Below are 16,956 nucleotides of genomic sequence, written 5' to 3' on the forward strand. Positions count from 1 at the left end.
TAGCCCTAGCTTTCCATGTGGACGGAGGAAAAGTATCAGTCCTCTTTCACCATGGATTTCCCATAATCTGTTCCCATAAATAGTTGGGGCTGTTCAGCCTGGAGAAGAGAAGGCTGCGTGGAGACCTCAGAGCAGCCTTCCAGTATCTGAAGTATCTTCCAGTATCTATAGGGATGCTGGGGAGGGACTCTTCATCAGGGACTGTAGTGACAGGACAAGGGGTAACGGGTTAAAACTTAAACAGTGGAAGTTTAGATTGGATATAAGGAAGAAGTTCTTTACTGTGAGGGTGGTGAGGCACTGGAATGGGTTGCCCAAGGAAGCTGTGAATGCTCCATCCCTGGCGGTGTTCAAGGCCAGGTTGGACAGAGCCTTGGGTGAGATGGTTTAGTGTGAGGTGTCCCTGCCCATGGCAGGGGGGATGGAACTGGATGATCTGAAGGTCCTTTCCAACCCTAACTATTCTATGATTCTATGATTCTATAACTTGTACTTGTTAAACTTGTATTGTTTTCAAATCCTCTCTAACCATGAACTGTAGATGTCTTTCTCTCACAGCCTAACAACTGGGGTGAGGGAAAGAACATTAAGACAGCACAGGATAAAGCATAACTGAATTTAATCAGCCAATTCCAAGCAGAAAGGCTCTCACCTCTAATATAATTTGTTTTTCTAAACTGTATTCATAACATCCCTTCAAAACTTGAAACCCCCCAAAAGTTCATTTAAATGGAAGTTCAGTTAGGGAGTGGAAACTAATCATACTTAGATGCCAAGTCCGACAATTCCAACTTAAATCAAATCCTCATTTCGGCACTATTTAAAGAATTCTTGAAGGATTTAGTTTTGATGGCTGAGGAGAGCAGAAACCAGGCCTGCATGTGCAAGATTTGCAGAAGAATAACAAATCAATAAATAAAAGTAAAGGATGTTGTTAAATCTTACTTATTCTCGGTTTCCCTTTGGAACACAGATTCCTGTTCAGGAAACAGTTTAAACACAGGCCAGCATGAAATACAGTGAATCCAGTGAGATCAGTGGTTTACTCACAACCATGAAGTTCTGCATCACATCTACGGAAGGCTTGAGCTGGAATAACGATACACACTGTCTCTAAAGTGATAGGAGAATGACATGTATTGTTTCCCCCCCAGTTGGACATTTCTTAAAGTCTAGCTTTGAATTAATACCTATCAACTGGACTCTTGCTACTGGTAACTTTGTTCTAACAAGTACTTTCTACAGAGTTTGCTAGAATTACTTCCACTACCTGGAATTTCATGTCAGTGCTGCAATAGGATGAGATTCTAATCAATCACAGGATCAGATCCTGACCTATGTGTATAATAATTCAGGACTAAGTGAAATGAATGCTCTACTACACATTCTTCATGCCGTGAGAGTTTTTCTTCAAGGCTGAAGTGAGACTTCAAAAGCTAGGCACCGAGCAAAGCAGGGGAAAAAACCACCCTGAAACACAACAAACAGGTCAGGGAGCAACACACGGCCTTCAACTAGTCCGTTTGCCTGTGCCAGCTCATCCCTGTCTCCTACTTGTGTAGCTTTCTGCTATTGCCAAAAGGGCAGCTGGAGTATGTGGGGCAGCAGCAACTATTTGCTACCCTCCTCCAGGTTTTTCTCCATGCCTCATCTTTCTCATCTCTTCCATTCCCCACTTTGTCCCTCCTCTCTCCCTGAAGCAGCAACTACAAAGGCAGCTTTTCCCCCCCTTCTATTGCTTCTCAGCAGGCTGGGAAAGCACTGCAGGTACGCAGGAGAGAACATTTCTAGCGGGGAGTAGGAGTAGATTTATGCAGCTGTAGAAAGGGTTTGATACAAGATAGTGGGTGAGCTGCGTGGTGACTGTACCACATCCCCAACAGAGAGGGAAAAGAGGAGGCACAGGAGGGATACAAGCTGGGGGAGAAGGCAAAGGACGATCAAAACCTTTACAAAGTGCTTTCCCAAATCTCCCATCTCCCCCTGGCAACTGCCCACTCTCACAATTACACCAAGTCCCTGTGAAACCCTGATGATCCCTGGTAGCTCTCCCACCCTCACCCCTCTCCCCCAACCTTTGCTCCATGACAGTCTTGTCATGCACCTAGCAAACGGGACATCAATTTCCCTTTCATTTCAACAAATACCCTTCTGGTAACAGTGCTTTTCAGCAGCCCATGAACCACAGTTTAGATGAGATGTAAAGCTTTCACAAGCAAAACCCTAGGCCTTTCAACACCATCAGCACAGGTAAGTCCAGCCAGGGGATGAAAATAAACATGAAAACACATTACAGTCGCACTCTGCTAGCCCAGTGTCAACCTTCAGCAGTGTACGGCACAAGCAGAGGTTAAAGCACAGGGTGACCTGCACTGAAATGATGATGATTCCTCTCTGTCGGCCAACGGATCGCCTGCTGACTGAAAGGAGTTTCCATTTCAGCACCAGAAATGGCATTAAGGAAAAAAAAAACCCAAGGAAAAATACAACACCCAAACAACAAAACACAGACAAAACACCCCAACACGACACTGACAGGAAAGCTCTGATAAGCACCTAAATACTCTTCCAGGTTAATTCAGCTTAGAGGTCTGGAAGGACACAGTTTTACTTCTCACATCCATGGACAGCTCACAGGACCAAGGGCTCACAAGAGTTTTAACTCCTCTCCTGCTCTTGCCTTTTGGGTGACATTCAGAGCTCTGTTAAGGTGTCTGATTGCACAGACTGCAACTTAAAAGACCTAGTCTTTCCAATAGGATAACTCCTCCAACAGTACACTAAAAGCATGACATAAAAATACATAACTCAATAGATCAACAAGTATGCAAAAGAGTGTACTTCCTCCCGTAAATCATCACCAGCTCACTATTCATAAACTTGATCTACGCAATGGTGGCACAATTGCATGACTAACTTCACATAGATAAAACTGAAAGGATGCTTTCAAGAAAGTCCAGCATTTTAAATTTAGATCTTAAGAAGCAACACTGAAAAGAAAAAAAAAATACAGTAAAAATAGTGTGGGAGATATTTAGGACTAGCAAAGTAAAGCCCTCTGAAATCTGTGGTTTATTTTTTTCCTGACAGCATTATGGATTATTTTTAAGGGAGCAGAAAATTAAACTTGTTTCGTTAACCTAAATATAGCTGTAAAGTATTTTCAGTGGAAACAGAAGCTTTCTTGCTAAATGCTGTGATGTCCTAACTGGTTTAGTGAGTGCTGCTACTCAGCCTGCAAAAGGATTTCTTATGACAACTCAACGGGTTTTCTCGCGTGCGGCCAGGCTAATGGCTAAGACCCTTAGATGGAGTCTTTGGCATAGGTCCAACCACACTGATTTCACCTAGTGTCAATTCTGGAAAGCGGACTTGAACTCAGAACTCATACTACCAATTGTCCAAACACATAACCATTGATCATGCTAATTCACAGGAGTGTAACCACAAGGCTAAATTTCAACAGTATTTTCCTTCCTGATCTCAATTCTACTGATCTGCATGCTGCACTAGCAACCCAAGTGCAACGCGTACATATGCCACATGCAAGAAAGCTAGATATAGACATACTTTATCATTACCTGTATTACCTAACACAAAAAATACATAGTCACAGCCTCCATATTATTAGTTTGTTTCCCAGTCAGAACTTGCCAGTTATTTACCATTCTGTATTTTGTATTTTTCAAAGCGTAAGCTCACCAATATCATCTTCGATACCCTGTGCCATTCTGTATAACATTTTACGTGCTTATAGAAAAGCCTCTAATGCCATAAATCCAAAGCTCTCTTTAAAACTGCAGCATAACCACGACTAAAAAAGCCTGCAAACCTGACACTTTTCCTGCGCTGTGTCCGTACTGATGCACCACTGGCAAAGCAGCCATCTTTTAATTGTCACTACACCTTTTTCAGAAACACAAACATTTCATATTGATCTGGGGCGGGGGGGAAAGTCTATATTTTGTGTAAAAGCTTCCATCCACTAAAATCTTAATCCCCTTTTTAGGCCACAACTTTGTTGTTTGGGATTTATGTATATCTATCTATATATACATACACATATACAGATATACATATATGTATATATATATATACACACACACACATTCAGGGAGTATACATACCATAAAGTTAAAAATCATTTTAGTAACAGCTGCATACTCTGTAGATAAAAGGAACCAGGATTTTGCATATTTATCTGATTTGTCCTAATACAATAGACGCTATCATGCTTTCAAGCTTCGTACTTGTTTATCATTAGTGTTTCCACTGTAACCATGGCATCGGTATATAGCACAGGCTTAACAGTGAGAAAAATACCCGGTATTTTCCTAAAAATGAGAAAGAAAAAAAGTAAATAAATCATCTGTTACAAAAAACCCCAAGGATTCGCACAATGGCAAAACCCAAACAAAGTAGGTGAGCCGGCTAAAGAGAGAAATAGTCCCTTTTTGGGGAAAAAACACCCCAAAATATTATTTCTTTGCTAGTCTTTTTCTGCATTTTGGACTTCTAAGAAGCACCTAGAAATATATGACAGGGTAAGTAACATAACCTTGACCCTAGTGCAGCTCTTATAAAACAAATATTGTAATTTCTTTGTAAAAACATACACAGTATTATATGAAATTGAAAGCATTAAAGCTATTACCCCTGGCGGTGTTCAAGGCCAGATCGGACAGGGCTTTGGGTGACATGGTTTAGTGTGAGGTGTCCCTGGCCATGGCAGAGAGGTTGAAACTAGACAATCTTAAGGTCCTTTCCAACCCTAACTGTTCTACGATTCTATTAATATATGGACAAGACCTGTTCTCAGCACATGAGTATTTTGTCAAGCCTATTTAATTAGTGACAGTCCACCCTGCAAGAACTGTTGCACCATTCTGAAGGTAAAGAGGAGCAGCAGTGCAATTACACCAAACACGTTCAACAAGTATGTGGTACCCAGTTAAACTTTCAGGACTGCTTGAAGGGAAACCCTTAGAATGGCATAAAAAGGCTTTATAGTCTCCAAGAGTGTTTCTTAGGTTGCATTTATTTGACATTTCAGGCAGTTAGGAGGAATGGGTTCCTGTGATTGCTGCTTTTAATTTGCTTGTCATAAAGTTGGAAAAGAGTACTACAAAAAATATCTGCCCTAAACGCCAAGAATGAAATGAAGGAATTAGTCCTTTTATTAAACAGAAGAAACTGTTTAGTACCAACAGATCTTAGTCTAATGCTGGTGTAGGCAGGCCACATGCATTTTCTTGTGCTGTGAAACCCATTCATTTCATAGACAACTTCTCTTTTTCAGGTTTTAATACACACTCCAGATACTGATGAAGATACCAAGAAACCTATATACTTTACTACAGACTCTATAGAGATGTCATGCCCCCAGGCCTTATTTCAACTCAGTGAAATCAGACAAAAAACAGTGTAATTTTGTAAGAGCCGGTTCTCTGAAGGTCCTTATCTATTAACAATCCAATAAACACACTTGGTATTACAATTACAGTGACACATTTCACTAAATGGGAAGATTTTGGAAATTTCTGGGAGGATTTTTGCTCCCCACCCATTCTAACTGTGATACAGGGAGGGTGGTATACACTGTGTATTATCTGCACATAAACGCCATCCAAACTGTGGAGATTTACAGCACAAAACAAGGTAAGTGATGCTTAGAAGCCGCATTATAGTGAGCTGACCAGTTACTATCCATTGCCATGTCCTCAATTCTGTCACACCAACAGACAAGCACAGTCACTCCCTCGACTCCTCCCACCCAGTGAATGCTGGACAGCAATGAATCCTGGTGCAATAAAACACAGCACTTATCTGATTCAGCTCTGTAGTTCCTCCCCAATCATGTTTACAATGGGCCACAATCTGTTAAATTCCACTATTTATCTAAGGAACGTGCTCAGACGTGTGAGCTCACCTTAAAAATCAAAGCAGGGATATATCCCAGCACACCAGCCCCTCTAAAACTTAACTTGGCATCTGCCACCTGCAAGGTCCTTCCAGTTTGGCTGGAGCCCACAACGCACACCACACACAAAAAGATCATATGAAATTATTACTTTTTCACTACAAATCTGTGGTGATGTCCTCATCCTGTTGGTCTCAAAGATGAAACCCCCCCATGATTTCAAGAGAGCCACAACAACTTCATTATCATTCAGCCCAGGTAAAAGACATCTGCAATACTGCTGCATTTGTCTTTTCCCAATTTGGTTATTTTTCCTTTGCCCATCAGCCAGTTTTACCATCCAACCTTACTAATCTGTAGCTTTCACAGAGCACCAGAATAATCTAGATGCTAATTAGCACAATGTAACATGCACCATAAGTGAAAAATGTTTTGAAGTTGTAAACATAGAAGTTTAAGCAGTAAAGTTGTTCAGCTCCTAATCAGCACAAATAGAGCCAAATTCTTTCATGCTTTTCCATTATTCTGACATCCCTTTATACCACTGCATTAAGCAAAGAAGCCCCAAAGCATACATGAAACTCAGAACTATTAACTCTCACTATTTTGGTCCTGGGTTCTTTGTTTGACAAAGACATATTGCCCTGACTAGTATCCTTGGGCATAACAAATAAATACACAAGAAGATGAGCATACACATTTCAGGCGGCTGGTCAAGCAGGGCACATTGAAACTAACAAGGCAGCTACTATTGTTTTGTTATACATCTCATCTAAAGGATATACCGTTTAACTGTTCAACTGCAGAAACGTGAAATGTGCATATTCACGTTTCCTGTGTTTCTCTTCTCGTTTGTTTGATTTTTCCGTGTTAAATCACAGTAACCGAGGATGTTAGACCAAGCGCTCTCCAGCTGTTTTGTACTCCCACTGAGGCACGCTATAACCTCTGGGTCCCTAAGACACTGTGGAAGCTGTGAGACACGTTGTGTACACAGGCAAGAGAATTTGTCTGGTTGGGGCCAAAATCCACCAGGACCCTTACATCAGTTTCAAGCATCTCAAGAAGCACTGCTTTAGCTGTGTGCGTAAAGGTGTAAATCATCTGGGAGAAGGAAGGAGGAGCATCAGGGCTGATGCACTGAGCTTTGAAGTGACACTAAGACCCCAAAGTGTCTTGTATCAGAGGTCAGCTTTGGATTTTTAAAGCTCGTCATTGGCAGGCTGACCAAGAGCATTCACACTGAAATGATGAAGTCAGTCCAAGTGCTGGATCTGGGTTTTGCGGTAATGTTCTGTAGGGATGCATTTGGTTGGGGTTTTTCAAACACAACAAGATAACTAGACTTGTATTTATGTAACATCATTTCAGAAACTGAAGTGGTAATTACACATCTCTTACTTAGATTCAGCATATTTTTCTTTCCTCCCTTGCCTGCAGACCACATGCATTAGGTATACAGTAACCATGACTATCTCAATATAACAAAGCATGGAAATAATAAAGAGCCTTCAGAGCCATTACATGCCCTTGGCAACCTAGCTCTGCAAGGCAGATGTTGCACCCAGAGCCATGCCACCAAAACCCCTATGTACGCGGCGGATGCACCTACAGCGCGAGCACTCACCCAGTCCTCGAAGTGGCGGCTCCCGTTCTGCAGCAAGTCCTCAAACTGTATAGTGCAGTTAGCTACAAAATCGTCGTACCCGATGGGGGCATCGTGGAAAACAGCCATCTCTATCTTCCTGCCATTACAAACGTCGGTGACAAATTCATCGTTCCATGCAGGGCTGTTGGTCTTTTGCTTGGTTGAGGTTTGCCCGATCCTGGAGTCGTCCACATTGAGGGCTATGTAAGGGTCCAGCAAAAAGGTCTGTGGCCTGGGACCCACCGCATGCCTCAGAGACCACGCCGTGGGTTTCAGATTCACTGCCTCGCAGATCTTGATTTTCAGCAACCCATTGAAAACCACCATGGCTGGATGGCTGCACTTTTCCCCGGGATTAAACACTCGCACAACGCACTCGCACCGACAGGGAGGGAGGGAGGGAAAGAGGGAGGGAGGGAGGTCTCCCCAATAAATAGGAGGGCAGGTCTGGGAGTGGGGGAGCAGGGTAGAGTGCGGGTCTCTTTGCCTTGCTGCTGCTGTTACCTTTGATTATTTAGCCTTTGCTCTTGCGACACCCAGTGAATACATTTATTTTCTTGCCCGTGTTTCTAACGGAAAACAAGGGAGGGGGGCCGCCGGGGAGGGGGAGGCGTCCGCGGGTGCAGAAACCCCCGAATGCAGTCAAAACCCGCGCATAATCAATCCTGGGGGTACGCAAGAGCCTCGTCCCTCCACCTAGACCATAATCCTGGCTCAGCCTTCGCAGAAGAGGCAGAGCCGCGACCCCAGGCTCCCGCACACGCCAGTCCTGCCCGTGCGCCGCACAACAATACACACACCCGCATACACACACACAAATCAGAAACACCGACCGACCCACCAGCCCTGCCTACTGCACAGCCTCCGCTCAGCAGACATCCACCCGGGGACCTTCCATCCGCGCCGGAGCCCGGAGCCGCCCGTCCTGCCTCGCCGCCGCCTCCTCCTCCTCCTCCTCCTCCTTCTCCTCCCTCGCCGCCGCCAAGGCCAAGGACCCAGCGCAGCGACCCCCGCGCATGGGGAGGGGGGGCGACGGCAGCGGAGCGGAGCGGGCCGCGCGGGTCTCGGCGGGCTCCGGCTGGGCGGCCGCCGCCCTGGCGATGGGCAGAGCCGCCGCCGCCTCCCGCCTCCCTCCCGCCGGCCGCCCCCCGCCCGCCTCCCTCCCTCCCTCCCTCCGCGCAGCCCCCGCCCGCCTGCCGGTGCCGCTCCGCCGCTCGCTCCAGCGCAGGAAATGCGCAAAAGACGTCAGTGTGTGTGTGCGCTGCGGGCGTGCGGAGCGGCCCCGGCCCTGCGCGCCTAGAAAGTTTTGCCTGTTGGGGGAGCAGCGCGGCCCCGGCCGGACGGGCAACGCGGCCGCGGGTCCTCCCCACGGCGGGCGGCTCTCCAAGGGGGGGCTCTGTGTGCGAATGTGTCCCCCCTGCCGCCGCCTCCTCCTCCTCCTCCCGGCATAAAGCGGCGAACCGAGCGTGGAGAAAGCACCCCCGGCCGCCTTCCTCCTTTATGAACGCGCTTCACCGCGGAGCCGCTGCCCCGGGCCGCGCTGCCACTTCAGCACGCCGGGCACCCCCGGCCCTGCCCTCAGCGCCGCCCCCAGCACCCAGCCTGCGGGCAACGGGCCCCGCCGCTCCTGACAGCGCCGAGCGGGGCCCGCACCGACAACGCCGCACCCCCCCCCCAACACCTCGGGCCCCGGCCGGCAGAGGCAGCGCTACGTCAGCGGGGCCGGCCCGCAGGAAGAGTTTCCCCGCCGTGTGCGAGCGCCGGGAAGTGCCGGCCGCGGCAGGGGAAGCGGCCTCCCGGGGCCCGCACGGCCCGGCCCGGCCCGCGGCAGCGCTTCCCGGGCACGGACGCGGTGCCTCTGGTGGTGGTGGTGGTGGCCCGGGGGGGTGCAGAAAGCGGCTGTTGAATGCGGTGCGCCCATGGCGGTGGGGCGCTGCCAGCCCCTTTGTTTGCTGCGGGTCACCTGCGCGAACCCACCTCAGCCCCGCTACCCCGGCTCTGAGGGGGGCACCGCGGGGCGTTAGGAGCTGCTGCCCCGCAAGGGTACTGGGGAGGGGGAAGAATGGGCTAAGAGGTTGTGCACACCGGGTTAGTGAGCGCTGTCTGCGCCTCATGGAAGGTTTCAGTCGTTTTCGTCACCGTGGTACCAACTACTGCGTTAAAAACAAGGAAACCATGTGCAGCCTGGCTTTCTCGTCCTCAGGACAAACGTACCCGGGATCCAGATGGTTTCCTTTGGTGAAAATCATTACTGCCTTGCTATTTTGTTAGTTGCCGATTTTGCCAGTGTTTTGTGAGAAAGTTACTAGAGAAGAGATGGCCTCTGCCCTATGGCGGGATCTGAGTTCACTGTAATATCACAAGAGAAACTGAGGGCAGGGAGGGTGGCTGGGTGCTTTAAAACTTCAGCAAATGTAAAAGGAAGAAACTGGATTGCCTGGATCCAGTCAAGTAAGGACATGAAAGCACCCAGTCCATGATCTGGACCTGGTATTCCTGACAGGAGGGCAATGCACAGATAATTAGGGATTTCTACAAGTAATGGCTTAGGAGGCAGGTGTTCTACTTGGAGCTAATGAAATAGCTCCCATATGTGTGCTTCCAGAGTAGTTTCCAGATAGAAGATACAGTACTAATGAAGCCTAAGGGTCGTGAGAGCATGTGAATGGAAGGAATACTTTTTGGTGCCTCTTGCCAAAATAAAAGTACAGTCAAATCTCTATGTTCGCTGTCATCTTGGCAAACCCCAAGCAGAATTGTTTGATATTAAGTTGTGATATGGAGCCAATTACAGGAAATGTCTTCCTGTGCCATTCAGCCTTTCCCAGGCTCTCCGCAGCCGTGATACATCTATTGCATTACTTCTGTGAAGGACCGAACTCACAGGCCCCGCCAGAAATACAGGAATCACCTCCTCCTTTCCTCCCAACCCCATTCACAACACAGCACTCACAGTACTATATATCAAGCTATGCGGCCTTACACTCAGTGTGTCAGAAACAACGCTGTAATTAAATCTTTCCTCTGGATGCGTTTGTGTTGTTTCTCAATAGCAGCAATGTAAGCAATACGCTCCATTTCCTTAGGTATTGGAAAGAAGAAGGGCCAAACTGATACACTCTTTCATCTTCTCTGTTTATTTGCCAGAGACCTGCAACTATGTATCTTCTGAAGGCCCAAGGTAAGATTTAAGTAAACACAGTCTCCATGGTGAGTTTAATGACCTCGCATCTCTGTGAGATCACACAGACGGAAGTCTGGATAAATACAGAGGATACTGACATACAAAAGAATACAAATAAACTTTATGCTTGGCTAACTACATATACAACCTACTGCATGCACAGCTAGGGCCCGATACCTAACGTGGGCCATCTGCACTTCTCCACATGCAGAAGGAAGCTAAGGTTTGGTTTCACAAATCATTTTTCCTATTAAGACTGCCTGCATGAATAAGGATTCATGAGCTCACTCCAGCCTTGCACAGGTTTTATTTATTTGTAGCTTTTTCTTCTTTTTAATCATATTTTGGGAGAGCATATTTATGTCAAAACGGTCTTTTTTCACTAAGCAGATATTAACTTACCAAAAGACACCAGAACAACATTCTTTAAATCCAGTAGCTCAGGTACACTGAGCAACATTACAACACTTCCCATAAAGTTAATCCAAAAAATGGCCCCAGTGGTCTCAAAAACTTTAACAGACAGCAAGGAACATTCCAACTGTAAGCACCATTTTCCACTTGAAAAGTTTTTAAGTATTTGTTTGCTTGACTTTTTTTTTCCCTGTTCCCTTGCTGTACATTTGGGAATGATTTGGTTCGTTAAGAGTGGAAGAGCAAACACTATTCCTTCTATTTCTCACAGGCAGGTTGTGAGGGGAAGACACGAAACATGCAATATTTCTCCTGCCAAAAGGCAGTAAGAAGACCTTTAGATGCATTTTTGTACTGTGTTACACAGGCTACAGCAATGTAGCAAACCATGCCCTGTAGTTTAATTCTGTTCCAGGTATTCTTCCCAGCTGTGTGGAGTTTGTTTAAGGAAACACAGAGCCCATAGGGTACCTGCAGTCAGGACTGGTTACAGAGATATGTCTACTGCCCAGCTAGTGGAAGTTCCTCTGCTCAGCACTCTGGCACCAAACTGCACATAGCTTTGCATCAGGACTGCTCCTAGCATACGTTGCTCACATGCCAGAGCATCTACACATTGGTATTTTGATTTTCCATTAGTGTTGCCCCAGTCTGACCGATTACTTGACAGACCACTGCATGGTCAGGGTCTCCTGCAAAGCTGGAAGAAAAAGACCCCCCAGAGATCATAAAAGCGCAGCCTATTTGCATTCTTACTTCAGGAAAGAAACTACATCAAGCTGGTAACGGGTAGCAACGATAGCAACACCAGCACGCAGTCATCTGAACACAACAGCTTTCCAAAACACGGGTTTGCTCCCGCAAATCCCTCTCCGGCTGCGCCTCCTCTGCTGCACGCAGAGTGCCAGCGGCAGGGAGAGATGAGGGAGTGGGAGGCAGTCTGTTACCTCGAGTCAGCCCCTGACCTTCCCCTGGCCTGTGAATCCTCAATAACTCTGTGGAGAAACAGCACTATCTGGTGGAAAGAGTGTGTAAAGTCCTTCGAGCACTCGCAATAGGCTTTATTCAGTTACTGCAGCCACAATTGCAAACTGCTTTTGAAGCGTCCTTGAACAAAGTTGATAGAGAGTTTGACCGGATTTTCAAGAGGATTTACTTTTTTTACAGTGGCAGAGGAATATATCTGGCTGAGTCTTTACAAAACTAATGCTTATATCGGTTTTAGTGCTTTCCTGAAGAACTGCTTAAACCTTGGGGAAACGTCAGCAAAATTTTAGGCTTTTCCAAGTACAGCAATATGAAAGAACGAGAGGAGGTTTTGGGTGGTTTATTTTTAAAAGGACTGGCATTTCTTATATTTATACTAAACAGATGCACAAGGAATCAAATCAGGCTCGCACGCAGGAGAGATTTTCAGAAACATCTTTATGTCAAAAAAGAAATAAAAGCCAGAACCCAAGTTACAACCCTTGTGAAATTTGAGGAACTTTGGCTCTGAATTCACACGAGACATGAACATCTTCTAAGCATCATGTATGTGAAGATGTTCACTAGCGTGAGTACATCCACTGAATTCCTTTGAAATTAATGCTTATGTTAAGTGCAATAGTTGAGTGTCAGTGGGATCAGTCCCTTCCTGGCAAGAAATCAAAGATTGCTAGTGAATGCTGACTGTCTTTGAAAGTCAAATTACTATTTAGATATCTAATTTTGGACACATGGTTATGAAAAAAAAAAGCATCCTCAAGACATTTTTCACTCTTGTCATGCTGAAAATGAAATTTAGGTTATACCCATAGCTAATTCATCTTTTCTAAAGAGGAAGAAAAGGCCCAGTCCCACTGAGGTTGGTCCAACCTCCAACTCCATTCCAAGTTTTCCGTTGTGTCCAGCCTATTTCCTACTCCTTTATTCTTCACTCACAAAGCAAGTACCTGAGAAAGTTACTTAAGGCACTCCCAGTGCTGTGAAATGTCTCAGCAAAAGAGATCTTGTCAGTGTGTAATTAATTAGCTCTCCTACTGTCTCTAGTTTAATTATACTTTTGGTACTCTTCCCAACCCCTTTTAAAAGAACATACAGAACGCTGCTTCAACTTGTTAGCTTTCACTGGGTATAGATCTCTCAGAATACCTCTATATTGCAACTGTCGTGGGACTATAGGATTTCCAGCTTTAAGGTACTTATTTCTGGCAGACACAGAGGCATGGTGACCACAGTGCAATGTCTACCAGACAGCCTGATTTCAGGTATGCACCTGGTTTGCTAGCCAAGATTGAAACGCATGACTTTATACCTTTCTAGCAGTTCTTATCTGAGCTGGATAGATTACATCCAGCTTAAGCATATCTGCATGTGCTACAGAAACCTACCATCAGTTGCAGAAACATATGCTTAGGTCACAGCTAGGCTTGAAATTTCTGGCTCAGCTAGGCAGGGCTGTAGAGCAGTATGATCCCAGACAAACAGAGCTGTGCCAGGGACTCTCACCATTGTGGGATATTTTAAATACTATTTTCTTGCCTGTGGATGGTGATTTTATTATACTGATACAAAAGCTTTAGCACTATACATCTCTCTGGTAAAATACAGTGGTGTTTCTGTACTGCAAACATACCCCAATACAAAAATAGGCTTCCTCCTGGTCAAATACAGGTATCCTCTCAGCCTTGACATATGCAGCCTTTATTGCTGGCAACATTCACTGTAGGTTTGCCACTTGCAGGATCGTTGCTAGTCTAGACATGGAGAAAGTTGTGAAGGGTAAAACCCAGATCTGTTCTGTTCTTGGTTTATCAGCCCTCATCTTGAGAATTTTCTTGGGCAGGAAAACTTGCAGCTAATGAACACTGCTTAAGACTGTAATAGACTAGATTGTCCTTGCTAATTGTGGGACAGAGTGACAAGGAGGCAATTCTGGAATGGACTGGGCTGCAGGAGGGAACCCTCTGCCCTAGAAGAGCCTCTCCATGCATACAGAGTGAGCCTTAGAGTTAGTGCTTTTCTAAAGGTACAACTCACTCTCTGCAGTAGGACCAGAAGAAACCAGGAACATGAACATGAGTTTTGCCTTTCCAGGTCCTTTTCATTCCTTTCTCTCTACCATGTAAGCAATTACAGGCAAGGAGCAAGCATTGTCTTGTGATAAATGCAATTCCTTTCATCATAGGAAAACTAGTTCTTGGGTTGTCACAGCCCCTTGAGGCTGAACAGTCAATGCATTTTGGGATCAGCTGTCATTTATCCATACTCCTGTTGGTTTTTGCTCTATTTCTCTCTGTAGAGTACCACAGTATAGTTGCTACTGGAAAGTGTCTCCCTTTTCAGGTGGACTTCCCAAAAAGAAACTTTCTGAGGGTATCTGAGCGTGTTTGCCTCCAGGAAATGGAACTGACTCTCCACTTCCACATACACTAGAGGACTGCAAGCTATATGACATACGGTAGGGTAGAGCATATCAGTAGAACAGGCTAGAAAGACTTACTGTGCTGCCAAACTATTTAGTGTGAGCACAGCAGAAGAAATTTAAAAAGTAAGGGATGATCTGAGTCAGGACAACTTCATATTTGAGTGCCCAGGCATCACTGGATATAGTAAAGTTTCTGAGAATAGCGGCAGGGTGTACGCACGTCACTGAAGCGTTGCTAGGATTATCCTACCGCCTTACTCAAGAACCCTTATAGGGTTTGGAGTATCTGTCACTACTATGTGTGACACTCCAAGGCAAACTCAGAGCTGATAAGTTGCAGCAGAGTAATAAGTGTGCCCAAGGTGTAACTATAATGACCAGCTTCTGCCGATTTTTGGGATGATTTTAAATTATGCATCTGTTCAGTAGTACCAATTAAATGTAAAAAGAAAAAGCTTTTCAAAAGTAGGTATGATCACCACTTTACAGAGCAGAGGAGTGAGAAAGAGAATGATTAAAGTGCTACATTTTGGAAGTGCCTCTGAATTTTGAGTGCTTTAATTGCAGAATATATGACTAGAGATATCTCAAGTGGACAATGTTGAGAATTTAGTTCTAATCACCCGCTTAAAATCATATATGAAGTCATTGACAGTCATTAATAAAACCTGTATCTCATGATTTCCCGTTTTCAGCTTTACTCCAGCCTTTTCCCTCTGTAGTATCCAAGAACCCAAACTCTTTAAAATTGAGAAATTAAGGCAGAATAAAGAAGTGATGTAGCGATTTACAGTATTTGCAGTATTGCCACTCAGGACATGTAGGACACACTGAATTGTGCTTCCTACCTGTCTTCTTTAGCCAGTTACGATGATGCCCAAAGCCTAAAAAGGCCTATATGTATGTGCATAACACTACACAATCTGAAATGTCAAGATTCGGGACTCTTCAGTAAACTTATTCTTGCACTTGTCTTTGGAGAACTGAAACATAGTAGCTAGCTACACAAGTACATAAGATTTATGCCTTTAAAGTTGTTAAAGCCAAGCTACATTTCCTAGCATAGGTGTCGGTTTCAACTTTTTTAAGACACAGACAGTCCACCAATGGTTTCTGCTCTAATATACTTCTCTTGAGGGAAGGAAGGGAGTCAGTACTGGGAGAAAACGCTGAGGTGTGGACAGACAGAGACATCTTTTCCCACGTGTTGATGCCTAAAGGGCCTCTACTGGCAACACAGAATAGAAAACAGTTGACCACTAAACTATTATGACTCATGACTTGAGAGTTCACAAACAGAATAAAGGTACAAAGAATCAGCAGGTCGTAAGTACTTCTCCACAGGTTATTTTACTTTTCTTTCTCCTTTTTATGTTTGTTGGTGTGGTTCTAAGTTTGTCATACTCCATTCTTCTTCTCTATTTACATGCTGAAAACATACCCACCCCACTATCTGTCCAGCTAAAAGCTTCATCCTTTTTTCTTAGTCTTTTCTGTACCAGCTTGTAGAAGTTCTCACGTAATGCAAGGAATTTTCTTCCTTCAGTGCAATTCCAGTTTCTTCTAACACAGCACAAGAAGGGCAGAAAGCGAGATGTAATCCTGCAAAGCAGAATGCTTGCAGCAAGACAGGGCATGATCCACTCCCATTACACACAGGCAATAGGGAACTTCTGAGCCCAAGCAAAGCACTACATATCTGAGTTAGTGCTACTTAATTAGTAATTATACCTCTGTAAACATAGCAATCTACAAAGCTTTCACATGTCTACCCTCAAAGCACCATCTTGACTTTCATTTTAGGATATGATAGTTATTCTATAACGGCAAAGAAAAACTATATTTGATTTACCTAGAAAACAGGTTTTCTTCCTCTTGAAAATCAAAGAAAACAACAGGTTTCTGTTTTGTGGGTTGGTTTTTTTTTAATTTTTAATTTTAATGTGGTTTTAACACATTCACAAATAAATCTGTATTTATCTGTGTTTAGCAAATAACTTCTGAAAGACATCCTTTTGCTCTCCCCCATAAATATTTCTGCTTTTGGACACATCAAGGAGTTTGAGGCAAAAAGAAAAAAGGAATACCATAGACTACAAATGTTCAGTATCTGAAACCCATCTAGCTCTCAAATGAAAATAATCCATCATGGAATTTAGAGTTTTCATATGAAAAAAGGTTTGTTTTCTAAGTAAAGCAGACAACCCAAAAGAAATGTGTGAGAGTTGTCTGCCTTCATCTATTCTATGACAATTATGTCAGTTATTTCTTATTATCTGAATTTAAATGAACTAATAGCAGTATACTTGCCCTAATACTGCTCTCATAAAGTCAAACAGGTAACTGATCCAAAGAAATCAAAGGTAGGGCTGCCAAATCTT

At 44.6% G+C, this 16,956-nt stretch overlaps 1 protein-coding gene across 1 annotated transcript in view; it reads right to left on the minus strand.

The window, feature by feature from the left end:
- PRKCE (protein kinase C epsilon) overlaps positions 1 to 8,686 on the minus strand; it is a 290,692-nt gene extending 282,006 nt beyond the window's left edge. Inside the window, exon 1 of the mRNA XM_065679486.1 lies at positions 7,548 to 8,686. Coding sequence (XP_065535558.1) covers positions 7,548 to 7,895 — 348 coding nt within the window. The 5' untranslated portion in view covers positions 7,896 to 8,686. The remainder of the gene's footprint in view (positions 1 to 7,547) is intronic.
- Between the last annotated feature and the right edge of the window lie 8,270 nt (positions 8,687 to 16,956).

The sequence above is a fragment of the Lathamus discolor genome, chromosome 5 (genome assembly GCF_037157495.1).
Source record: "Lathamus discolor isolate bLatDis1 chromosome 5, bLatDis1.hap1, whole genome shotgun sequence".
NCBI lineage: Eukaryota > Metazoa > Chordata > Aves > Psittaciformes > Psittacidae > Lathamus > Lathamus discolor.